Consider the following 27,741-nt stretch of genomic DNA (forward strand, 5'->3'; position numbering starts at 1 on the left):
GACTGTGGGGTCCTGTTTCAGTCACTGGCGTCAGGCAGGCGCACGACATGAACTCAAACTCTTTCACCTTCTGTTTATCGCCGTAAATATTGATTGGTATGTGGACAACATAACTACAACCACTTTTTTAAAGTTTTAATTTGGCATCAGGCAAATAGAAGCGGGCGGTTGTAGAGTGTCATTCACATGTGACTTTGGGAAGGTGTCTGTTGGACTTGTAGGCTTGTATTTTTTTCTCTCACCCAGGGTAAGTAATGAAAGGAAGGCTAAATATCTTTTTAGGGGTTGGTTGAGTAACACATCGGGGTTCCTTTCATGTGGGTTATTATTTCATGGTTTGATACTTTGATACATTGTTACTTTCTTTCCGGGCTAAACATTTTGGATTGATCATAACCCGCTACTTTTTTTCTTTCTGAATGCGTTGCAAATATGACGATGTCATCGACTCCACATTTTGCTCAAGTTATGGCGGAGCTGAAGTTTTCTAGCTTGTGTTGGTGAGTTTGCTCTGGCAGTGCCATTAATTCTGCACAAAATTGGATTGCAGCTGTCGTCTTTCTCACGAGTCAGATCACTGTGAGTCTTGTTGGAGTCAGTAGAACAAATATGTGTATTTTAATGTGATATGAAAATGGTGATAGATCTGTCTAAAGTTTCGGTTGATGAAGGAGTTTGGATCGTACGGAAAAGGGCCCTAGATAGGCTACTGTCATATTTTAGACAGCGTGGCATTGTTTATGCTATTTCAATCTATGTTTAGAGGAAAAGTTGAAAATAGACTCTAAACTTGTAAATTAGAGGACTGTGTTGAGCCATTTCTACCACTATTCTCCTGCACAAATATATTTACTTATTTTGTAAAATGTAAATGCATTCGATATAACACATTCTATTCTCATTCTATAACACGTTGGCATTTGTCATCTCTACTTRTTCTGAAAGATGGAATATGTAGTTATAACCCACTGGGCACAAACTGGTTGAATCAACTTGTTTCAACYTCATTTGTCAAGGTATTTTGACGTAGAATCTATGTGGACAATACACTGCATTTGCAAAAAGTGTTTTGAGGGTGACATTTTAACCACAGTATTATGTCATCATGGTAACCAATTTTCAACATAGGCAAATCTTGTATAACATATGTTGGATTTGTACCTTTGAAACAACGTCAGATCTTCAACGTTATATCCACTATCAGAAGAAGAAAAAAAACAATAGGCTGGGCATGATTTGGACTGAGATTTGATCTATTCTACAGCTACTTTTATCCATTTGGTCTCTCATCAAGGTTTGATATGGTAGTAGTCAGTGGTAGTCCACTGACTACTACCAATGTGCTGTCGTGAGAATGATTATTGAGAGATCTGTTAATAGATTCCCTGTTGCTATTGAAGTCATTCCAAAGGTTAGGTCTTTAAAGAGCAAATTAAATGTAACCATACACTATAAATCATATATTATCAATGATACTACACTGAACAAAAATATAACTGCAACATGCAACAGTTTCACCGATTTTACTGAGMTACAGTTCATATAAGGAAATCAGTGAATTGAAATACATTCATTAGGCCCTAATCAATGGATTTCACATGACTGGGAATACAAATATGCATCTGTTGGTCACAGATGCACTATACAGTTGAAGTCGGAAGTTTACATACACTTAGGTTGGAGTCATTAAAACTCGTTTTTCAACCACTCCACAAATTCCTTGTTAACAAACTATAGTTTTGGCAAGTCGGTTAGGACATCGACTTTGTGCATGACACAAGTAATTTTTCCAACAATTGTTTACAGACAGATTATTTAACTTATAATTCACCTTATCACAATTCCAGTGGGTCAGAAGTTTACATACAATAAGTTGACTGTGCCTTTAAACAGCTTGGAAAATTTCCCGAAAATGATGTCATGGCTTTAGAAGCTTCTGATAGGCTAGTTGACATCATTGAGTCAATTGGAGGTGTACCTGTGATGTATTTCAAGGCCTACCTTCAAACTCACTGCCTCTTTGCTTGACATCAAGGGAAAATCAAAAGAAATCAGCCAAGAAATCAGCCCAAAATTGTAGACCTCCACAAGTCTGGTTCATCCTTGGGAGCAATTTCCAAATGCCTGAAGGTACCACGCTCATCTGTACAAACAATAGTACGCAAGTATAAACACCATGGGACCACGCAGCCGTCATACCGCTCAGGAAGGAGGCACGTTCTGTCTCCTAGAGATTAATGTACTTTGGTGCGAAAAATCCAAATCAATCCCAGAACAACAGCAAAGGACCATGTGAAGATGCTGGAGGAAACAGGTACAAAGTATCTATATCCACAGTAAAACAAGTCCTATATCGACATAACCTGAAAGGACACGCTCAGCAAGGAAGAAGCCACTGCTCCAAAATCGCCATAAAAAAGGCCAGACTATGGTTTGCAACTGCACATGGGGACAAAGATCGTACTTTTTGGAGAAATGTCCTCTGGTCTGATGTAACAAAAATAGAACTGTTTGGCCATAATGACCATCGTTATGTTCAGAGGGAAAAGGGGGAGGCTTGCAAGCCGAAGAACACCATCCCAACCGTGAAGCACGGGGGTGGGAGCATCATGTTGTGGGGGTGCTTTGCTGCAGGAGGGACTGGTGCACTTCACAAAATAGATGGCATCATGAGGGAGAACAATTATGTGGATATATTGAAGCAACATCTCAAGACATCAGTCAGGAAGTTAAAGCTTGGTCGCAATTTTTTTTAAATTATTTTTATTTTACCGTTATTTTACCAGGTAAGTTGACTGAGAACACATTCTCATTTGCAGCAACGACCTGGGGAATAGTTACAGGGGAGAGGAGGGGGATGAATGAGCCAATTATAAACTGGGGATTATTAGGTGACCATGATGGTTTGAGGGCCAGATTGGGAATTTAGCCAGGACACCAGGGTTAACACCCCTACGATAAGTGCCATGGGATCTTTAATGACCTCAGAGAGTCAGGACACCCGTTTAACGTCCCATCCGAAAGACGGCACCCTACACAGGGCAGTGTCCCCAATCACTGCCCTGGGGCATTGGGATATTTTTTAGACCAGAGGAAAGAGTGCCTCCTACTGGCCCTCCAACACCACTTCCAGCAGCATCTGGTCTCCCATCCAGGGACTGACCAGGACCGACCCTGCTTAGCTTCAGAAGCAAGCCAACAGTGGTATGCAGGGTGGTATGCTGCTGGCTAAATGGGTCTTCCAAATGGACAATGACCCCAAGCATACTTCCAAAGTTGTGGCAAAATGGCTTAAGGACAACAAAGTCAAGGTATTCGAGTGGTCATCACAAAGCCCTGACATCAATCTTATAGAAAATTTGTGGGCAGAACTGAAAAAGCGTGTGAGAGCAAGGAGGCCTACAAACCTGACTGTTACACCAGCTCTGTCTGGAGGAATGGGCCAAAATTCATCCAACTTATTGTGGGAAGCTTGTGGAAGGCTACCCCGAAACATTTGACCCAAGTTAAACAATTTAAAGYCAATGCTGCCAAATACTAATTGAGTGTATGTAAACTTTTGACCCACTGGGAATGTGATGAAAGAAATAAAAGCTGAAATAAATCATTCTCTCAACTATTATTCTGACATTTCACATTCTTAAAATAAAGAGGTGATCTTAACTGACCTAAGACAGGGAATTTTTACTAAAATTAAATGTCAGGAATTGTGAAAAACTGAGTTTAAATGTATTTGGCTAAGGTATATGTAAACCTCCGACTTCAACTGTATATACAAAAGTATGTCAACACCCCTTCAAGCTAGTGGATTTGGCTATTTCAGCCACACCGTTACTGACAGGTGTATAAAATCGAGCACACAGCCATGCAATCTCCGTAGACAAGTAGAATGGCCTCACTGAAGAGCTCAGTGACTTTCAACATGGCACTGTCATAGGATGCCACCTTTCCAACAAGTCAGTTCGTCAAATTTCTGCCCTGCTTGAGCTGCCCCGGTCAACTGTAATTGCTGTTATTGTGAAGTGGAAACGTCTAGGAGCAACAACGGCTCGGCCGCAAAGTGGTAGGCTACATAAGCTCACAGAATAGGACCGCCAAGTGCTGAAGCGCGTAACACGTAAAAATCGTCTGTTCTCGGTTGCAACACTCACTAGTACCAAACTGAGTACCAAACTGCCTATGGAAGCAACGTCAGCACAATAACTTTTCGTCAGGAGCTTCATAAAATGAGTTTCCATGGCCGAGCAGCGCACAAGTCTAAGATAGCCATGCGCAATGCCAAGAGTTGGCTGGAGTGGTGTAAAGCTCGCCYCCATTGGACTCAGGAGCAGTGGAAWCGTGTTCTCTGGAGTGATGAATCACATTTCACCATCTGGCAGTCCAAGAGACAAATCTGGGTTTGGCGAATGCCAGGAGAACGCTACCTGCCGGAATGCATAGTGCCAACTGTAAAGTTTGGCGGAGAAGGAGTAATGGTCTGGGGCAGTTTTTCATGGTTCGGGCTAGGCCCCTTAGTTCCAGTGAAGGGAAATCGTAATGCTACAGCTTACAATTACATTCTCAACGATTCTGTGCTTCCAACTTTGTGGCAACAGTTTTGGGAAGGCCCTTTACCTTTTTCAGCATGACAATGCCCCAGTGCTCAAAGCGAGGTCCATACAGAAATGGTTTGTCGAGATTGGTGTGGAAGAACTTGACTGGCCRGCACAGAGCCCTGACCTCAACCCCATCAAAAATCTTTGGAATAAATTGGAATGCCGGCTGCGAGCCAGGCCTAATCGCCCAACATCAGTGCCCAACCTCACTAATGCTCGTGTGACTGAATGGAAGCAGGTCCCTGCAGCAATGTTCCAACATCTCGTGGAAGGGCCTTCCCAGAGGAGTGGAGGCTGTTATAGCAGCAAAGGGGGGACCAACTCCATATTAATGCCCATGATTTTGAAATGAGATGTTCGACGAGCAGGTGTCCACATACTTTTGGTCATGTAGTGTATATTATCACTTGTGAATGATGCCCAGCTTGTATGCAGTACGGGCAGAAACAGCACATGGCTTTTTTGTGAATTTTTCAAATCATAGTCGCACACCTCATGTAGACTAGCCCATAGACCTATATGTTTTGGTAAGGTTTGTATCACAACTAAAGTGGCACAATAACGTCTTAAAATTAAGCACATGAATCCACTTTACAACCGATGTAGAGCCTAACTGGCGTACAATACATAGGCAATGCTTGAGTTTCAAGTTTGAGGAAGATAATTTCCCTTTATAATAAAGCATTACATGCATAATCACATTTGCGGTCACGTTTGAGAATGGTGTTTTCACACTAGTTCATTGCATTTTGTAACATTTGCGGCTTAAAGCCTACTGCCGTGTGCTCATTGCTGCGCTTATGATGTGAAGAAATAGCCTAATAGGTTATCAACATTTTAAGCTAAACGTTCTGATCTGTTGCATCAGCCTTGTTGCTTTTAAACTTTTTTTGATGAGAGTGGTTGCATTATTTTGGGATCTATCGCATCCCACAGCTGTCCCAGACTATGTTTGGAATATTTATTTCTCGCACAGAAGGACAAGTTGACCAATAGAATAGGTAAACTTTTGTACTATGGGGGATAGTAGATGGACATAGGCTAGTGCTTTTGCTGTTTGTTAGGCCTACTCGTCTTGTTGGCTGACGAAAAAGTAAATGTGGACAGTGATTCTATCTTCAATATGCGCTTCAGAATTCGATAAAAAGGACGCGCGCAGTTGCGTCCCCGATGTGTCTGTCTTCACTTGTAGCCTTCTTAGGAGCTGAGATGCCTGTGAGAAGGACCTGATCACTTGACGGGCATTGGCTAATAAGAATTTAGATATCTGCGAGAGCCATGTGAGTGAGTGGTGCTTTGGAGCACACAGCCGGGAGAAGGGAATTATAATTATTATATTCAAACCAGGGCACAACGAGCACTGGACGCAAAGGGCCGGGATATTCAAGGCATTATCAAGTGCTTGTGAAATTGTGAATGAGAGACAGATGAAGAGTGTACAGCCTGCACAAAAAACAAAGCAGAGTTCATGCCTTTCATGCAACTTTTGTGAAATCATCATGAGAGTCGCATCATGCAGCTTTAGAATGTATAAAAAATCCAAACATATTGCCCAATTTTTGAATAACCGTTAAAGTTGCATAAATAACTCTAAATTAGGCATATAGGAGCACCAGTTTCTTTGTTAAACAGAATAGCCTCATGTGCGCGCTCCCTTTGTAGAAAATATCCTTTCTATTTTATTCAGCTTTGTTCAGTTGTATTCTTAATACTATAAAATACTATAAAATAATGCCACGGAATTGTCTGCTAAATGAACTAGTGTAGCCCACAGCCATATGGCATAGCCATATCAGGGCCTAAGGACATCTGAAATAGACTACATTTTCTTCGTATCATATTTKTTTAGACCTGTCTAAAATAAGTCATGGATTTATTGTGATGGTGTAGGCTATATTAAATTGATTTATTAGACTTTTTAAAATGTTCCAAAGGTCTGCATCAGTGTCTTGTAGGCCATGCGTGGAAGGCAGGAGATGCCAAATGTGTTTATGTTAATTAATGGTCAATTACCGTGAGACCGGCAGTTATTTGCTAGACAGTCACTGGCTGACAAAATGGCATGACCGCCACAGCCCTAATAGGACCATTGCTGTATTGACAGTACTCTTTTTCCCATGGTCAAATAAAATCACAGAATGTTTTGGAGGACTGTCAAATCCTACTAGACACTACCACTACTACTACCAGGTAGACTCCTTTCTAGTTTTCTCAGCTAGTTTTCAGAATATGAAATGTATTGGGAGTTGTGAGGGAATGAAGACAGACACTGCGTAAACATTGCTATATGATGAATTTCAACCCAACACTTTGACTCCCACTATGTCCCCAGAGCGCTGAGAGCACCAGTGTTTGCTGATGGAGCACCTCCAGGGAGCATGGAAGACCCTGAGCAACGGCTTTGGGATGAAGGACTCTGTGTTCGAGGGCCCTTGCCTTTCCCCAACCATGGTGCAGGGCTTCCCCTCCCAGCGCCGCTCCTCCGACGACAGTAAGATCCCCGACTCCAAGACCAGCAGCACCATCCGCGTCTACCTCCCCAACCAGCAGCGCACAGTGGTGAGTCCATTAGAACAATAATAATAATAGTACATTACTAATCATACATTTCATTTGAAGAGCCTTTCAAAACACCCAAGGACACTAAACAAATGGAAGCAATGAAATACAGTAGTTTAGGGGACGGTGAGTGAGTGGGATTATGGAAACAACAATACACTGCTGCGCTAATGTTGTTTGAGTGGGGGCTTAATTAACTGAGTCACCTAAGTGCAGTGTGGCAGTCTGTTAGTGGAAAATTGCTACCTAAATTGATTGTCATCATCATACACAGACCAAAGGGCATACCATTATTCCAAATCATCCCATTATCCCAAAAGATAATATATTATGCACATGTTTGTGTTTTCACTGGTCCCAGTAAGTGTTGTTGTTGTTGTTGAGTGTTTTAGTTGTGGTCCCTCAGGTGAATGTGAGGCCAGGTATGACCCTGCACAGCTGCCTGATCAAAGCGCTGAAGGTGCGGGGCCTGCAACCGGAGTGCTGTGCTGTCTTCAGACTGCACCCAGGACAGAGGAGGTATGCTCTGGGCTCTGGGCACTGGGGGATCAGAGGGGTGTCACTGGATCTCCGCAGTGTAGGTGAAATGATCCCTAACCACTGATATAGGGTGAGGTATTATTTCACCCGCCTAAGGTTAAAAGCTAGGATTGGGGGTGGGGCAAGCTGATCCTAGATCTGTGGTTAGGGGCAACTTCTACCTTGAGGTAGGTCCATATGATGCTGTAAGAAAGTGTTTTATTTTTTGCTCCAAAATAATTCTGCAGCTATACAACCTTTCAGGCTAAGATATGTTGAATGACCTTGTCTTGTAAAGGTTGGTTGTGTCAGTCTGTGCTCTCTAGTATTTGTTACCTTACTTAATGTGTCATGTCCCTTTTCTAACAGTAAAAAGTCACGTATGGATTGGAATACCGACTCTACCTCACTAATTGGGGAAGAACTGCTGGTGAAAGTCTTAGATCATGTCCCCTTGACGACGCACAACTTTGTAAGTAACCCATAAAGCAGGGGTTTCAAATTCATTTTACCCCGCGGGCTGCATTCGGTCTTAACCGAGGTCCGGAGGGCCACTCTTAAAATGTATTATATTTCCTTGTTGTAAATATTTGCACAAAATAGTCCTCTATCCATCGCTTTTGTATTTTTGATGCTCCCTGACTGTCTAGCTTTCGTTTCGATAACGGTTAGCAAGCTGGACAGAGTGAAAAGACTATACAGTTGAAGTCGGAAATGTACATACACCTTASCCAAATACATTTAAACTCAGTTTTTCACAATTCCTGACATTTAATCCAAGTAAAAATTCCCTGTTTTAGGTCAGTTAGGATAACCACTTTATTTTAAGAATGTGAAATGTTAGAATAACAGTTGAGAGAATGATTTATTTCAGCTTTTATTTCTTTCATCACATTCCCAGTGGGTCAGAAGTTTACATACACTCAATTAGTATGCGGTAGCATTGCCTTTAAATTGTTTAACTTGGGTCAAATGTTTCGGGGTAGCCTTCCACAAGCTTKCCACAATAAGTTGGGTGAATTTTGGCCCATTCCTCCTGACAGAGCTGGTGTAACAGTCAGGTTTGTAGGCCTCCTTGCTCGCACACGCTTTTTCGGTTCTGCCCACAAATTTTCTATAGGATTGAGGTCAGGGCTTTGTGATGGCCACTCGAATACCTTGACTTTGTTGTCCTTAAGGCATTTTGCCACAACTTTGGAAGTATGCTTGGGGTCATTGTCCATTTGGAAGACCCATTTGTGACCAAGATTTAACTTCCTGGCTGATGTCTTGAGATGTTGCTTCAATAGAGCCACATCATTTTCCATCCTGATGATGCCATCTGTTTTGTGAAGAGCACCAGTCCCTCCTGCAGCAAAGCACCCCACAACACGATGCTGTCACACCCATGCTTCACGGTTGGGATGGTGTACTTCGGCTTGCAAGGCTCCCCCTTTTCCTCCAAACATAACCATGGTCATTATGGCCAAACAGTTCTATTTTTGTTTCATCAGACCAGAGGACATTTCTCCAAAAAGTACGATCTTCGTCCCCATGTGCAGTTGCAAACCGTAGTCTGGCTTTTTTTATGGCGGTTTTGGAGCAGTGGCTTCTTCCTTGCTGAGCGGCCTTTCAGGTTATGTCGATATAGGACTTGTTTTACTGTGGATATAGATACTTTTGTACCTTTTTCCTCCAGCATCTTCACAAGGTCCTTTGCTGTTGTTCTGGGATTGATTTGCACTTTTCGCACCAAAGTACGTTCATCTCTAGGAGACAGAAGGTGCCTCCTTCCTGAGCGGTATGYCGGCTGCGTGGTCCCATGGTGTTTATACTTGCGTATTATTGTTTGTACAGATGAACGTGGTACTTTCAGGCGTTTGGAAATTGCTTCCAAGGATGAACCAGACTTGTGGAGGTCTACAATTTTTTTTCTGAGGTCTTGGCTGATTTCTTATGATTTTCCCATGTGGTCAAGCAAAGAGGCACTGAGTTTGAAGGTAGGCCTTGAAATACATCCACAGGTACACCTCCAATTGACTCAGATGATGTAAGTTAGCCTATCAGAAGCCTCTAAAGCCATAACATAATTTTCAAGGCACAGTCAACTTAGTGTATGTAATTTTAAAGGCACAGTCAACTTAGTGTATGTAAACTTCTGACTTACTGGAATTGTGATACAGTGAATTATAAGTGAAATAATCTGTCTGTAAACAATTGTTGGAAAAATTACTTGTGTCATGCACAAAGTCGATGTCCTAACCGACTTGCCAAAACTATAGTTTGTTAACAAGAAATTTGTGGAGTGGTTGAAAAACGAGTTTTAATGACTCCAACCTAAGTGAATGTAAACTTCCGACTTCAACTGTAAATGTACGGACTATACATTTCTACACAGTTTCGATTTGGTTTTAGTCATTTCAATGTCGATTTAATATCGTTCCCCCCCCCAAAAAAACAACATTGAAAAAACAAAAATCCGCGGGCTGGATTGAATGGCCATATGTTTGACACCCCTGCCATAAAGGATTTTACACTGTTTACCCAGGCCGTTAGCATCGGCTGGAAAATAATGAAATACTTAATTTTCCTCTTTAACTTTCAGGTTCGGAAAACATTTCTGAAGTTGGCCTTCTGCGATATATGCCAGAAGTTCCTTTTGAACGGTTTCCGTTGCCAAACATGTGGCTACAAATTCCATGAGCATTGCAGCACCAAAGTGCCCACGATGTGTGTGGATTGGAGCAACATCAGACAGCTCCTGTAAGTCTCCTCTCCTGTGCAGCACAAATCAAAATGGCTGCTAACACCTAACTGTTTGTATTGAATAGCAAGAACACTTACAAAACAATATAAATATTAACAGTACAAGTATACAGCAATGGGTGAATAAACACTATAAGGAACATACTAACAAAAGAGCTAAGTAAGATACATGATTGTGGTGCTCTCAGTCTGCATTGAAGATAGATATTTACATAGAGCATTGTTTTGCATGCAGGCTTTTTTTTAAATAAGCATTTGTAGATGGCTATCACTGGCCATGAAGAGATACATTTGTAGATGGCTATCACTGGCCATGAAGAGATACATTTGTAGATCGCTATCACTGCCATGAAGAGAATACATTTGTAGATGTATCACTGGCATGAAGAGATACATTTGTAGATCGCTATCACTGGCCATGAAGAGATACATTTGTAGATGCTATCACTGGCCATGAAGAGATACATTTGTAGATCGCTATCACTGGCCATGAAGAGATACATTTGTAGATGGCTATCACTGGCCATGAAGAGATACATTTGTAGATCGCTATCACTGGCCATGAAGAGATACATTTGTAGATCGCTATCACTGGCCATGAGAAGATACATTTGTAGATGGCTATCACTGGCCATGAAGAGATACATTTGTAGATGGCTATCACTGGCCAGAAGAGATACATTTGTAGATGGCTATCACTGGCCATGAAGAGATACATTTGTAGATGGCTATCACTGGCCATGAAGAAGATACATTTGTAGATGGCTTATCACTGGCCATGAAGAGATACATTTGTAGATGGCTATCACTGCCATGAAGAGATACATTGTAGATGGCTATCACTGGCCATGAGAGATACATTTGTAGATGGCTATCACTGGCCATGAAGAGATACCATTTGTAGATGGCTATCACTGGCCATGAAGAGATACATTTGTAGATGGCTATCACTGGCCATGAAGAGATACATTTGATAGATCGCTATCACTGCCATGAAGAGATACATTTGTAGATGGCTATCACTGGCCATGAAGAGATACATTTGATGGCTATCACTGGCCATGAGAGATCCATTCTAGAATGGCCTACACTGGCCATGAAGAGATACATTTGTAGATCGCTATCACTGGCCATGAAGAGATACATTTGTAGATGGCTATCACTGGCCATGAAGATATACATTTGTAGATCGCTATCACTGGCCATGAAGATATACATTTGTAGATCGCTATCACTGGCCATGAAGAGATACATTTGTAGATGGCTATCACTGGCCATGAAGAGATACATTTGTAGATGGCTATCACTGGCATGAAGAGATACATTTGTAGATGGCTATCACTGGCCATGAAGAGATACATTTGTAGATGGCTATCACTGGCCATGAAGAGATACATTGTAGATGGCTATCACTGGCCATGAAGAGATACATTTGTAGATGGCTATCACTGGCCATGAAGAGATACATTTGTAGATGGCTATCACTGCCATGAAGAGATACATTGTAGATGGCTATCACTGGCCATGAAGAATACATTTGTAGATGGCTATCACTGGCCATGAAGAGATACATTTGTAGATGCTATCACTGGCCATGAAGAGATACATTTGTAGATGGCTTATCACTGGCATGAAGAGATACATTGTAGATGGCTATCACTGGCATGAAGAGATACATTTGTAGATCGCTACACTGGCCATGAAGAAATACTTTTGTAGATGGGTATCACTGGCCTGAAGAGATACATTTGTAGATCGCTATCACTGGCCATGGAAATACATTTGCAGATGGTATCATGGCCATTCATTACATTTAGTCATTTAGCAGACGCTATTCAGACGACTTACAATTGGTGCATTCACTTATGAATCAGTGAAACAACCACTTTACATAGTGCATCTAACTCTTTAAGGGGGGGGGGTTAGAAGCCATGAAGAGGATACATTGTGAGATGCTATCACTGGCATGAAGAGATACATTTGGTAGATGGCATATCACTGGCATGAAGAGATACATTTTAGATGGCTATCACTGCCATGAAGAGATACATTTGTAGATGGCTATCACTGGCCATGAAGAGATACATTTGTAGATGGCTATCACTGGCCATGAAGATACATTTGTAGATGCGCATCACTGGCCATGAAAGATACATTTGTAGATGGCTATCACTGGCCATGAAGAGATACATTTGTAGATGGCTATCACTGGCCATGAAGAGATACATTTCTAGATGGTTATCACTGGCCATGAAAGAATACATTTCTAGATGGTATCACTGGCCATGAAGAGATACATTTTAGATGGCTGAGATACATTCTAGATGGCTATCACTGGCCATGAAGAGATACATTTGTAGATGGCTATCACTGGCCATGAAGAGATACATTTGTAGATGCGTATCACTGGCCATGAAGAGATACATTTGTAGATGGCTATCACTGGCCATGAAGAGATACATTTGTAGATGGCTATCACTGGCCATGAAGAGATATCTTTAGATGGCTATCACTGGCCATGAAAGAGATACATTTCTAGATGGCTAATCACTGGCCATGAAGAAGATACATTTCTAGATGGCTATCACGGCCATGAAGAGATACATTTGTAGATGGCTATCACTGGCCATGAAGAGATACATTTGAGATCGCTATCACTGGCCATGAAAGAATCCATTTGTAGATCGCTATCACTGGCCATGAAGAGATACATTTGTAGATGGCTATCACTGGCCATGAAGAGATACATTTGTAGATGCTATCACTGGCCATGAGAGATACATTTGTAGATGGCTATCACTGGCCATGAAGAGATACATTTGGTAGATGGCTATCACTGGCCATGAAAGATACATTTGTAGATCGCTATCACTGCCATGAAGAGATACATTTGTAGATGGCTATCACTGGCCATGAAGAGATCATTTGTAGATCGTATCACTGCCATGAAGAGATACATTTGTAGATCGCTATCACTGGCCATGAAGAGATACATTTTAGATGGCTATCACTGGCCATGAAGAATACATTTGTAGATGCTATCACTGGCCATGAAGAGATACATTTGTAGATGGCTATCACTGGCATGAAGAGATACATTTGTAGATGGCTATCACTGGCCATGAAGAGATACATTTGTAGATGGCTATCACTGGCCATGAAGAGATACATTTGTAGATGCTATCACTGCCATGAGGATACATTTGTAGATGGCTATCATGGCCATGAAGAGATAACATTTGTAGATGGCTATCACTGGCCATGAAGAGATACATTTGTAGATGCTATCACTGCCCATGAAGAGATACATTTAGATGGCTATACTGGCCATGAAGAGATAACATTTTAGATGGCTATCACTGGCCATGAAGAGATACATTTGTCTGAGTATTTAGTGCTATCACTGGCCATGAAGAGAATTACATTTGTAGTGGCTATCACTGGCCATGAAGAGATACATTTGTAGATCGCTATCACTGGCCATGAAGAGATACATTGTAGATCGCTATCACTGCCATGAAGAGATACATTTGAGATGGCTATCACTGGCCATGAAAGAATACATTTGTAGATGGCTATCACTGGCCATGAAGAGATACATTTGTAGATGGCTATTCACTGGCCATGAAGAGATACATTTGTAGATGGCTATCACTGGCCATGAAGAGAACATTTGTAGATGGTATCACTGCCATGAAGAAGACATTGTAGATCGCTATCACTGGCCAATGAAGAGATACATTTGAGATGGCTATCACGGCCATGAAGAGATACATTTGTAGATGGCTATCACTGGCCATGAAGAGATACATTGTAGATGGCTTAGTCACTGGGCCATTGAAGAGCATATATGTTTCTACACGACTGGGTAGAGCAAGCTGGCTGAGCAGTCCGATGAAGACTGTAAGAGTATCAATGTGCCTTGAGATGGACTACTCTACTGACACCCAATAGCTATATGGAGTGCACTATGAGAGTTGCTACTTATGTATGCGGACTGTAAGTAATAGCTCAGTTTTCCTTCAGGGTATTGAGAGGAGCTAGTCACATGGGCCATAGTAGGTGGCAGTACGCTGACCCTTATATGCATTGGTCGTTAGATCTCGCACTATGAACGATCGTATACTTGTAGATCCGCTATCACTCGCCATAGTACCGTGAGGTAGCTGATGGAGCCTATTTGTTGGTATACTATACGGAACTGGCGCCATGATCTACGGAATAACGAGTTACATTCGCAGATGGCGTACACTGCCCCACGAAGATGAGAGTAGAGTCAAAAAATTACAAAACGTTCTATTTTCCTCTGTTTTTAGGAAAGTGGCGCGACCCTTTTTATCAACTGGGCCAGGAAGAGGATTCACATTTGTAGGATGGCTACATCACTGGCATGAAGAGGAGTCATTTGTGATCCGACTACGTTGGCCATTGTGACAGTTACGAGGTGTAGAGTGAGCTATCACGTAGCCATGGGACAGGAGACAGGGTGTAGTAAGTAATAGCTCATAGGCTCATTGGAAGGAGATGGGACAATTAGTCAATTCTGGATAGTCCAGTGCACTATGTGAGGCACGAGTACTACAGTTATGTAGAGTGCCATATTCATCCTGCGACCATGAGATGATCCAGTATTTGCGTAGTATCCTATATCACTAGGCGAGATGGTTCCTGGATTAGGAGTGACCGTATTAGTCAAAGAATGGCAGCGATATTCACATCGGCCGATGCTGTGAAGAAAACAGCCCAACAATCTATGTAAGAGTGGTCTTTGATCTAGGAGGCATGGACCACAATGTGCGAGATACACTTATGGTAGTTAAAGAACTCGGCTTAATATGCTTGACCTAGGCGCGTCTAGCATAGATTAGTGTAACATTTTGAGTTTCATAGCAAGCCGTAGTGGCCTGGTCACTCCAATGGTGCCATGGAAGCAGGAAGTCAACTGTTTCTGGTGGATTAGAGACTGTATGGCTAGTCCACTGCGAGCCAACAAATGTTTTATCACAAGTTACGATATCTCTTATCATTTTGCCTACTAAGAGTGGCTATCTGCTTAATTGTGGATACCAGAAGGTGTGATGAACAGGGCTAAACCAAAGAGGTTAAGGTCAAACAGACACACCCCTTCGGGTCCTATCAATTGTAGCACCGATATACCGCGCTATCCAGATCAGATCGGCTTGATACAAGAACTAGCCTTTTCGGACAAAATCCGAGAAGAGGATTATCTAAACGCTTCTAGTAGATCTTCTCACTGGGCCATGAATGTGATCGATGTACCATTGATGCATCTGAGTAGAATCGAGCCTACAAGCTGGAGGAGAGCACACTGGTTTGGATGGGAGCAATCCTGCGTAGCAACGATAGATCAATTCGAGTATTTGGTAGCATGAGTGGTCCACATTTTGGCTATTTAACCAATTCGCGGGATCCATTAGAAGCCATTAACAATTTGGTAAGGATCGGCCTATCACTTACGCGGCCATGTCGGACAATGGAGGAATACATTCGGGTAGAATGTCGCTCAACAACGGGGCTTCACATGTAAGTAATACTATTGGCAACAAGTATGGACGTACCCGTGTCACGGCAGCATCGGCGGGTGTATACTATTCCAACTGTATACTTTGCGGCCTTATGAAGATATTACAATGGATTATGCGCTACGGCAATTAGGTCCGTATTCCACCTTGGCTCATGACGAAGGAGATACACAGTTTGTATGGAATTTGGACTTCTATCCACTGGCCATCAGACAGAAGAACACATTATATATTGGGTAGAATTGGCTTATTCAGCTGAGCACCAGCGAAAATGAGGATCTTACAAACCTTTGTTTAACTGAACTAGGTTACGGAACGGAATGGGCACAACGTAAGAGAAGGATCAACACACTATAGACACTGTAAATAGTCATCCCATTTTGAGCGTCTAGCAATGGAGACCACTATGAGCACAGTTACGCTAGTTTATGGAAGAAGCCTTAATTCCACTTAGGGCCCATTCAACGAAACACTGGATAAACAATAGTGCAAGTTGAAGCAGTGGCGGCATACACTAAAGTTACATGGAAGGAAAAGAGCATATTTGATTGGCGTTTAGAGTTGGTGCGCTGAATACATACACTGGGAGGGGAACCCAATTTGATCACACGAAGAGATTTCCTCAGCTGTAAGGTCTAGAACATGAGGCAACTATCCACACTTGAGCCGGAATTAAGAAAGACCGAGATCACCATTGTAAACTTGTTGAGACGCTTGCACCGGGCTCACTGAGGCAATGTATGGGCAACCTTCCTACTAGGAGGAGTTCCTATAACTCGGAACGCTGGAAGACGACGTTACGTACACACATCTGCAAAGACAATAATTAGGTTAGGCACGTTACAACTGACTCCTGCAGCCCGCTAGCCGATCAGAGAGCAGGTACACTTCCTCTGATAAAGAATTGAGAGGCCTGGTAATTCCAAATCTTGGCAACCTAAATGGGAAGTATCGAGTGAGCACCACTGGGTCTTTGCTAGAATAGACTTATCATCACCTTAAGAGCACTGGCCCCAGGATAAATTGGCTCTACAAGGGATTTTGACATCACGGACATATTATGCGGGTGTCGGCTGTAGTACGACTTCGGGCGTCGTCTCACTTGGACCCATGGAGGAGGAATTACGCATTTTTTGGGGTACGACTACGACTTGGAATCAAGCAGCACACTCAAGACCCCACTCCGAAAATATGAGAGAAAACGGTTTACATAACGCAAACGTGTTCTCGGGAAGATGGTTCTGAGACCACTGAGGGCGCTCGATTTCACCACCAATACAACGGATTATCTGATCACCATTTGTATGTTGGCCTTTGTTGAAGGATTCTCGCAGCCCTCGGGTCAGCTCAGTATAGAGGAGACGCGAATGTATCTTTTAAAGATACACCCTCCGGGCTTTAGTATAGGCGAGATTCTTTACTCACGCTTTGTGTTGCTCACTACTTTAGAAAACGAAGGTAATAGTAACACAAGATATGTGCCACACATGTTAGGTTGGCCTTTTTTTGGCCTTACCAACTTAGCCAATGAAGGGATATTACCATTTTTGTGGATCGGGCTTATCACTGGGCCATAGAAGAGAATACCAGTTTGGGATAAGAATCGCTAACTCCACTGGGCCATGAAGAGATACCATTTTGTAGATCGCATACACTGGGCCAGTAAGATTTACATTTTGGTAGGATGTGGTCGTATCACATGGGGCCATTGAAGAGATACATTTTGTCAAAAGATAGGCTACCACCTACCTGGAAGATATACATCTGTTAGATCGCTATCAGCTAGCCATGAAAGAGATACCATTTGTAGATCGCTATCACTGGCCATGAAGAGATACATTTGTAGATCGCTATCACTGGCCATGAAGAGATACATTTGTAGATTTTTTGTTTCTTATTTATGTTGGATTGTTGAGAAGGATCCTACAATTAAGCATTTCGTTGGACAGTGTATACCATGTGTATCCTGTACATATGACTAATAAAGCTTGAAACTCTCTCTCCCTCTCTCTCTAGGTTGTTCCCGACACCAGGTGAAAGTGGGGGTCCATCTCTTCCTCCTCTTACTTCTCGGCGAATGAGAGAATCGCTGTCCCGACTCCCCAGCAGGTAAAGCCACCCCTCCTGCTCTTGAACTCTGACCTATCACTTCCGACCCATGAGTGATACTGGTCCCATGGACCTCTTTCACCCTGGTACTGTGAGCAAGGCTATCTCCAGGCAGCAACAGAACATCAGCAATCAAATAACTACAGAAGTACAGCCAAAGTCTTCCTCTTGACTTACCATTTAATGACGGCTAAGGGTTGCGTGTGGTTGTAATTGATTTAACTACAGTACAGTAAGGTTTACTAAGTCCTTGGCTCTCAGAGGTAATGGTGGCCAAATGTTAAGGGTTCTTTGGTTGCCATGTTTGACTGGCCCTCAGCTGATGCAGCTGTAAGTTGTAAAGCACCTTAACCCAGGCCTCAAACCGAATCAATGCCTGTTTTTTGTCTCCAGCTTTATGATGTAACCAGAGGTGTGAAAAGAGGCTGTTGTTTCAGAAGCATTTATAACAGTTTAAAAGCACTCAGATCGTTGCCAAATTATCTCGCACACAGTATCAAGTTGTTCGGTGCAGAARAATCTCAAATGCTCTTCAAAACAAAGTTTGGCCAAAAGGGGGATTTGTTCTCATAGAGTGCTTTACAGGGTTAGAAGTGTGGTCTAATACATTATGAGTGCTGTTATGGTATGTCACTCGCATGGAGTGCCACTTTCACCAGCAACTGACAGTACAGTACAATATACTTTCCAGTCAGCAGTGAACCAAGACCAGCATCACACTAAGCATCACTGAATCAACAAGAACTTTAATGAGAGTGCAAGGAGTATTGTCACCTACCACCATTCTGAAAAGGCTAACTAGCAATCATGAGTTGCATAGGCTCCTAGAAAAGCATGACACATGCAAGAAATTAAAAACCATATCCTTTCCCTTCAAGTTATTGTGAAATTTGTACTACTCTGATATTGGATCTTAATTTGATTACTCTGTTGTTGCTGAGAATTTTCTTGCGCTGCAGGAAATGCAGATGAGCGTCGAGATTTACATAAATTCACAGAAATATATGTAAATCTACTGCACTAACAAACGGTTATATTAGCAGAATTGCACTTTTCATGTAGCCCAATTTTGGACAGCTAATAGTCTAATCACAGTTTAAATGTTACATAAAAGTGTGACATTTAAAATCCTGTTGCTGTAGGATTCTTTTGCTGCTGTTCAAATTAAGATCCCACATCTGTACCATGTGAATTGTTTTGGTAGGATTTGTGCTAACTTTGACTGGTGAGCTTTGTAGCGTAACATCATAGCAAATACTTGGCAAACACTGAGGTTGAAATACTTCCCCTAGTGAATGGGGTAGTATTTGTAGAATGGAAATCCTAATACCTAGAACATTTTCCTGTTATTGAATTTAGTAGAATCTCAATGTGTGCAGGACTGTGTTTGTTCAACTATCAAGAAAGTAGAGGATAGATTTTGAGATGTAGTGTCAAACTGTCACTGCCTGAAACAGAAACTGCCTTCTAACCATGTCACATAGTGAGGGTGTTCTAGGGTGTGCCTGAGAAAAATTTCACATAATGGCAGAAATGAAACTGACAAGCTGCCATCCACTACACCCCTGTGAGATTGATTGTAAGAAGTTGTAGAATTATCTTGTGTGTGAATTATTATAATTTTTTGCATTAGAAGAGCCACTCAATGGTATCTCAGACTAAGATAAACAAAAATAGTAATTATTCAATCATGGTAATAATATTTGATCCTTGATTATCCAAACAATTTTCATGACAAAACCATGACACTATTCTATCTTACTGATGCACTTAATGTGTTGTGTTGTGTTCAGTGTCCCTACTTTTCCTAAGCCTGATGTTGCCCCTGTATTCACCCCTCAGCTCTCTGCACCGCTGCTCCACCCCTCATGCCTTCAACTACACGGCCCCCTACCCATCCACGGTGGGCGCTCTGTCCCAGAGGCAGCGCTCCACCTCCACGCCCAACGTCCACATGGTCAGCACCACCATGCCCGTCGACAGCAGCATGATCGAGGTAACAACACACCAGGCGGGTCCCCAGGGGACTCCTGGAGGTCCAGGCAGCCCATCTTAAAATAACCTCCCTGCCCGATCTGGCCCTTCTTACACGCCAGGAATCTCAACCATCTTCTCTGCGTAACTTCTGTAATCCCTCCCTCCCTCCCCCTTATTCTTTCTACTAAGTAATTAATCTAGCATGATTACAATTTACTTTGCATGATTTCCTTGATTGTGTTCTATTCTCTTTGTTTCATTTCACTTTTTATATCCTGCACTTTACTGTATTCCTTTCTGATTCATTAATTTCCATACCCGTGTATTTGGAAAAATTATAACTTGAATGCTGTATCTAATATGCCCACAAAATGTAACACCTGGGTAGCACTATCTCTCCTCGTCTCCCTTTCCTTCCTGTCCCACTGTGTTGTGCCCTGATGGGGAGTAGCTAGATGATCTGAATACCTCCCCTAGCTCATGGTGCAGGTGTTTCTGGCTGAAGAGGAGAGTAGATATTATTCGCTTCTCCAACTCTTTTGTTGAGGCGACGTCAGAGAGCCCAGACAAGGTTAGGAGGCAGAGTGTCAGAGTGTTGTGTGATAAATAACATGGCATGCCTTTCAACAGACTAGTATCCACATGCTTTTATAGTTTATGTATCTAACTGAATGATGAAACTGTTGAATAACTTGTGTTCATTTGATATGTGTAAAAATCTGAAAGAATATTTTGTTTTGTGTTTTCCTAGGAAGCAATGCGTAATCATGAAGCAATGCGTAATCATGACTCAGGTAAGATTTTAAAAGGTGGTTACCTCACATGAGTGGCACAGTTTCTGCTAAGCTAATGGAAACATGCACAACATCCCACAACAACACCTTCTGTCATAACCTGCCATCCTAAATACCATTGGTCCATCTTCCCTTCCTAGGCGGGAGTTCCCCCAGCCAGAGTCCCACAGGCTGGTCCCAGTCTAACACCCCAGCTCCAGACAGACGAGAAAGGGCTCCTTCATTCAACACTCAGGAGAAACACAAAATAGTAAGTTAGACAGCCCCTGTAGTTTGTACACTGACTGTGAATGAATAGCATCTCAATAGTACTTTTAATTCCTACATAAAAAAAAAAGGGTTCCAAAAGGGTTATTCAGCTGTCCCAATAGAATAACACTTTTTTGGTTCCAGGTAGAACCCTTTTTGGTTCCAGGTAGAACCATTCTGGGTTCCATGTAGAACCCTCTGTGGAAAGGGTTCTACATGGAACCCAGAATGGTTGTATCTGGAACCAAAAAGGGTTCTTCAAAGGGTTCTCTTATGGGCCAGCCGAAGAACCCTTTTAGGTTCTAGATAGCACCTTTTTTTGTAAGAGTGTAGGAATAACTGCATAAGTGAATTGTATGTAAGATCTACTTTATATGGAGAATGTGGCCTTATATTGACTATCCCACTGCAGCGTCCGAGGGACAAGCGGGACTCCAGTTACTACTGGGAGATTGAGGCCAGTGAAGTGGTGCTACACTCCTGTATCGGCTCAGGCTCCTTCGGAACGGTATACAAAGGGAAATGGCACGGTGAGCATGCTTTTGGATTGCACCTGTTGGATAAACACAATGCTTGTAATGCTTGGTTATGCTGTTACGAAGGTCTACAAAGTTTGTGAGGAGTTCTGGATCTTCCAATCCCGCGTATGAGTTGACTTGAACACTTGTACTGAGCCTAGTCTACATGGTCACACAGCAGCTTAGACAGTTTCTGTACCACGTTGTTTGTCTGTTGTAGGTGACGTAGCGGTGAAGATCCTAAAGGTGATTGACCCCACGCCAGAGCAGTTCCAGGCCTTCAGAAACGAGGTGGCTGTCCTTAGGTAAGAGAGGGTGAGAGTAGTGAGGAGAACTATAATAATAATAATTTGGTGGGTGCTTATATTTTTCCTATTGCACACATGTACAAGTGTGTATTAATTGGAAATGTGTTTTTTGCATATCCCAAATCCCACTGAGACACTTTCAGAGAGTGGGGTCATGACTGGGGTCTGCCATTATTAACAGCGACCCCTATAGAGTTAAGTGTCTTGCTCAAGGTTTTTCACCTTGTTTGACTAGCAACCCCTGGTTAGAGCCCAACGCTCTAACCACTAGGCTTTCTGTTGCCCTATAGTGATATTCTTATTGTATTCATCACTTTAGAGAGAGCAATAGATTGACCTTATGTGTTTATTGTTGGTAGATTATCTTCATGCAGCATTATCTCATCTTTGTTTTGGTGATTTCCTCTTCCTGTATCGCTCTCTCACTCTTGCTCTCTCGCTATCTGTATGTCTCTCTCTCCTTCTTTTTGGCCGCAGGAAAACGCGGCACGTCAACATCCTGTTGTTTATGGGCTACATGACGAAGGACAACCTGGCCATCGTGACCCAGTGGTGTGAGGGCAGCAGCCTCTACAAACACCTRCACGTCCAGGAGACCAACTTCCAGATGTTCCAGCTTATAGACATCGCCAGGCAGACAGCTCAGGGCATGGAGTGAGTCTATACAGCAGGGACAAGCTTAGGTGTAGATTGGTGCTACTTATAGCTCTATAGGAATACTAGGTTTACAAGGGTGTTAGCTTTAGATTGACGCTATAAAAAGGTGATAGCTTTAGAAGGATATTATGTTTATTATTGTATTATTAACATGCAACTGAAATGTCGTAAATTKCCATTTTCACTATATTTTTCTTTCAGCTATTTGCACGCCAAAAACATCATCCACCGGGACATGAAGTCAAACAGTATCCTTTTCTTCACTGTTTTAAGCTCTGTCACTTTGTTGTGACAACTGAATAGAAAATAGTGTTGGCTTGAAATTAGACAAATGATGTATGAGTTCAGAGTCGTAGTATTTTTCACAGATTCAGCAGTCTGCCACAGCTCTGCTTCCTTGACAGTGGTACAGATATCTTCCTACATGAGGGCCTGACGGTGAAGATAGGAGACTTTGGTCTGGCCACGGTCAAGGCCAGGTGGAGTGGTTCTCACCAGGTGGAGCAACCCTCAGGGTCCATACTGTGGATGGTCAGTAAGAGGAAAATGTCAATGTCACACTAGAAGAAAAAATACCTTACTTTCGTTGCTGTTGAGATTGGGCCTGAGAGATGGGGTTCAGGCAGGGGTGGGCAACTCCAGMCCTCGAGGGCCTGATTGATGTCACACTTTTTCTCCATCCCTAGCAAACACAGCTGATTAATCAAATTGCATTCTAAACTGAAGATCATGATTAGGTGATTATTGGAGTCAGTTGTGTTAGCTGGGGCTGGGGCAAAACTGTGACACCAATCAGGCCCCCGAGGACTGGAATTGCCCACCCCTGGGTTAAGGGGAGCAGTTTCTTAATCTGGGAAAATGTGTTCGTTTTGGTGGCTGTGCACTCCAGCAATCGTTTGACTTGTCTCTTTTGAAAATGAAACTTAGAAGCCACACCTTTGAGATGTACTCATTATGGTTCCTGGAATTAAAAATGAAATCAATTTAAACAAGTTTGTCTGTTATTCTATCCTCTGTTCTCAGGCTCCTGAGGTTATCCGTATGCAGGACAACATGCCCTATAGTTTCCAGTCTGACGTGTACTCCTACGGTGTTGTCCTCCATGAGCTGATGACGGGAGAGCTGCCATACTCACAGATAGCCAACAGAGACCAGGTAAACCCAGCCTGCCACACAGCCATCTCTAAAACCATGGTAGTCTCTATTTCAGTTGTGCTAAATGTAGGGACAGATATAGGCCCTTGACCTGTCCTGCCTTGTTTGATTTTAACAAATCAAATATAACTGTCACGTTCTGACCATAGTTCTTGTGTGTTTTACTTGTTTTAGTGTTGGTCAGGACGTGAGCTGGGTGGGCATTCTATGTTGTGTGTCTAGTTTGTCTGTTTCTATGTTTGGCCTAATATGGTTCTCAATCAGAGGCAGGTGTTTTGTGTTGTCTCTGATTGGGAATCATATTTAGGTGGCTTGTTTTGTGTTGGGGTTTGTGGGTGGTTGTTTCCTGTCTTTGTGTTCGTTTCACCAGAGAGGACTGTTTCGGTTTGCCACGTTTGTTATTTTTGTATTGTGTAAGTGTTCACGTTTATCGTCTTAATTAAATATGTTGAGCACGAACTACGCTGCGTCTTGGTCTGATCCCCGCTACACCTCCTCTTCAGACGAAGAGGAGGAAGGCTGCCGTTACAATAACTAAGATTGTGTGACCCAGTTTCAGCCACTGGCATAAATGTACTTATTTCTATCTAGTATCTCTCTCTCTCTCTGTCTCTCTCAAATCAAATCAAAGTTTATTTGTCACGTGCGCCGAATACAACAGGTGTAGACCTTACAGTGAAATGCTTACTTACAGGCTCTAACCAATAGTGCAAAAAAGGTATTAGGTGAACAATAGGTAAGTAAAGAAATAAAACAACAGTAAAAAGACAGGCTATATACATTAGCGAGGCTATAAAAGTAGCGAGGCTACATACAGACTCCGGTTAGTCAGGCTGATTGAGGTAGTATGTACATGTAGATATGGTTAAAGTGGCTATGCATATAAGATGAACAGAGAGTAGCAGTAGCGTAAAAGAGGGGGTGGCGGGACACAATGCAGATAGCCCGGTTAGCCAATGTGCGGGAGCACTGGTTGGTCGGCCCAATTGAGATAGTATGTACATGAATGTATAGTTAAAGTGACTATGCATATATGATAAACAGAGAGTAGCAGCAGCGTAAAAGAGGGGTTGGGGGACACACACAATGCAAATAGTCCGGGTAGCCATTTGATTACCTGTTCAGCAGTCTTATGCCTTGGGGGTAAAAACTGTTGAGAAGTCTTTTTGTCCTAGACTTGGCACTCCGGTACCGCTTGCCATGCGGTAGTAGAGAGAACAGTCTATGACTGGGGTCTTTGACAATTTTTAGGGCCTTCCTCTGACASCGCCTGGTGTAGAGGTCCTGGATGGCAGGCAGCTTAGCCCCAGTGATGTACTGGGCCATACGCACTACCCTCTGTATTGCCTTGCGGTCAGAGGCCGAGCAATTGCCGTACCAGGCAGTGATGCAACCAGTCAGGATGCTCTCAATGTTGCAGCTGTAGAACCTTTTGAGTATCTCAGGACCCATGCCAAATCTTTTTAGTTTCCTGAGGGGGAATAGGCTTTGTCGTGCCCTCTTCACGACTGTCTTGGTGTGCTTGGACCATTCTAGTTTGTTGTTGATGTGGACACCAAGGAACTTGAAGCTCTCAACCTGCTCCACTACAGCCCTGTCGATGAGAATGGGGGCGTGCTCGGTCCTCCTTTTCCTGTAGTCCACAATCATCTCCTTAGTCTTGGTTACGTTGAGGGATAGGTTGTTATTCTGGCACCACCCGGRCAGGTCTCTGACCTCCTCCCTATAGGCTGTCTCGTTGTTGTCGGTGATCAGGCCTACCACTGTTGTGTCGTCTGCAAACTTAATGATGGTGTTGGAGTCGTGCCTGGCCATGCAGTCGTGGGTGAACAGGTAGTACAGGAGGGGACTGAGCACACACCCCTGGGAGCTCCACTGTTGAGGATCAGCGTGGCAGATGTGTTGCTACCTACCCTCACCACCTAGGGGCGGCCCATCAGGAAGTCCAGGATCCAGTTGCAGAGAGAGGTGTTTAGGCCCAGGATCCTTAGCTTAATGATGAGCTTTGAGAGTACTATGGTGTTGAACGCTGAGCTGTAGTTAATGAATAGCATTCTCACATAAGTGTTCCTTTTGTCCAGGTGGGAAAGGGCAGTGTGGAGTGCAATAGAGATTGCATCATCTGTGGATCTGTTTGGGCGGTATGCAAATTGGAGTGGGTCTAGGGTTTCTGGGATAATGGTGTTGATATGAGCCATTACCAACCTTTCAAAGCACTTCACGGCTACGGACGTGAGTGCTATGGGTCTGTAGTCATTTAGGCAGGTTGCCTTTGTGTTCTTGGGCACAGGGACTATGGTGGTCTGCTTGAAACATGTTGGTATTACAGACTCAATCAGGGACATGTTGAAAATGTCAGTGAAGACACCTGCCAGTTGGTCAGCACATGTTCAGAGCACACGTCCTGGTAATCCGTCTGGCCCCACAGCCTTGTGTATGTTGACCTGTTTAAAGGTCTTACTCACGTCGGCTTCGGAGAGCGCGATCACACAGTCGTCCGGAACAGCTGATGCTCTCATGCWTGCCTCAGTGTTGCTTGCCTCGAAGCGAGCATAGAAGTGATTTAGCTCGTCTGGTAGGCTCGTGTCACTGGGCAGCTCGCGGCTGTGCTTCCCTTTGTAGTCTGTAATAGTTTGCAAGCCCTGCCACATCTGACGAGCGTCGGAGCCGGTGTAGTATGATTCAATTTTAGCCCTGCATGACGCTTTGCTGTTTGATGGTTCGTCACAGGGCATAACATGATTTCTTGTAAGCTTCCGGGTTAGAGTCCGCACCTTGAAAGCGGCAGCTCTACCTCTCTACCCTTAGGGTCCATAGTAACAAGTTCTGTATACAGGACTGTCTCACAGGTATTATTAGTGAATGGTTGGTGACAACAATAACACTGTAATCCCTATCTCTGTCTCCATTGCAGATATCTTCATGGTGGGCCGGGGGTACCTGTCTCCAACTCTATTCCTTACCCTGAACCTCTAACCTTTTTCTCCTCTATAGATCATCTTCATGGTGGGCCGGGGTACCTGTCTCCAGACCCTCATAACTTTAATAGAGCTGTCCTAAGGCCATGAAGAGGCTGGTGGCCGACTGCATCAGCAGAAATCAAGGACGAAGGCCACTGTCCCAGGTACTAGCTACATGAGTTTTCTTCTGTACATTATCTGACCTTTACTTGGCTGAAGTGGTTGAAGGTCTCTGGAGTTCTAATGCAACTGGATTATGAAAGGCCTCCAAATTTGATGGGAGTGTTCCCGGTACTCATCCAATTCTACCTCTTTCTCTCTCTTCTTTCTCTCCTCTCTCTTCTCCAGATTCCTGGTGTCAATTGAGCTGCTCCAGATCCTGCCTAAGATCAACGCAGTGCTCAGAAACCCTCCATGCACAGAGCCTCCACACTGAGGACATTAAGCCTTCACTCCTACTAGCAGACTGCCTGTTTCTAGAACTACAATACCCAACCTGTCCCTCCTACCTGCTCCCTGTTCCAAAAACATACACGTGTGCATGAGCAATACCACACACACACACACACAGCACACACACACACACACACACACACACCACACACACACACAACACACAAACACAACACACACACACAACTAAATTCTACAGTGGCTTTATGAAAGATTCACCCCCTTGGCATTCTTCCTATTTTGTTGCCCTTACAACCTGGAAATTAAATAGATTTTTTGGGGGGTTGGTATCATTTGATTTACACCAACATGTCTACCACTTTGAAGATGCAAATACTTTTTGTTGTGAAACCAAACACAGAAATAAGAACAAAAGAAATGAAACGCTTGAAGCGTGCCTAACTATTCACCCCCCCCAAAGTCAATACGTTGTAGAGCCACCTTTTCAGTAATTACAGCTGCAAGTCTTTGGGTACTGTCTTATAAGCTTGGCACGTCTAGCCACTGGATTTTTGCCACAGTTCTTCAAGGGAAAGAACTGCCTTCTTGGGATGGGTGATTGAAACAGCAATCTTCAAGTCATACCACAGATTCTCAAAT

General features: G+C 43.1%; 1 protein-coding gene across 1 annotated transcript; it reads left to right on the forward strand.

Annotated features, from left to right (window-relative positions):
- Positions 1-253: 253 nt before the first annotated feature.
- On the forward strand, positions 254-27,326 carry LOC111976869 (RAF proto-oncogene serine/threonine-protein kinase). The gene is made up of 17 exons (XM_070447842.1): positions 254-500; positions 6,928-7,154; positions 7,561-7,673; positions 8,043-8,145; positions 10,258-10,415; positions 17,978-18,070; positions 19,913-20,066; positions 20,799-20,841; positions 20,982-21,091; positions 21,503-21,620; positions 21,829-21,913; positions 22,394-22,570; positions 22,775-22,821; positions 22,986-23,104; positions 23,597-23,728; positions 26,723-26,852; positions 27,037-27,326. Exons 2-16 carry the CDS (start codon positions 6,954-6,956, stop codon positions 26,786-26,788), a joined length of 1,719 nt encoding a protein of 572 aa, XP_070303943.1. The 5' UTR covers positions 254-500; positions 6,928-6,953; the 3' UTR covers positions 26,789-26,852; positions 27,037-27,326.
- Positions 27,327-27,741: the final 415 nt, after the last annotated feature.

This window comes from Salvelinus sp. IW2-2015, linkage group LG17, assembly GCF_002910315.2.
Source record: "Salvelinus sp. IW2-2015 linkage group LG17, ASM291031v2, whole genome shotgun sequence".
Classification (NCBI taxonomy): domain Eukaryota; kingdom Metazoa; phylum Chordata; class Actinopteri; order Salmoniformes; family Salmonidae; genus Salvelinus; species Salvelinus sp. IW2-2015.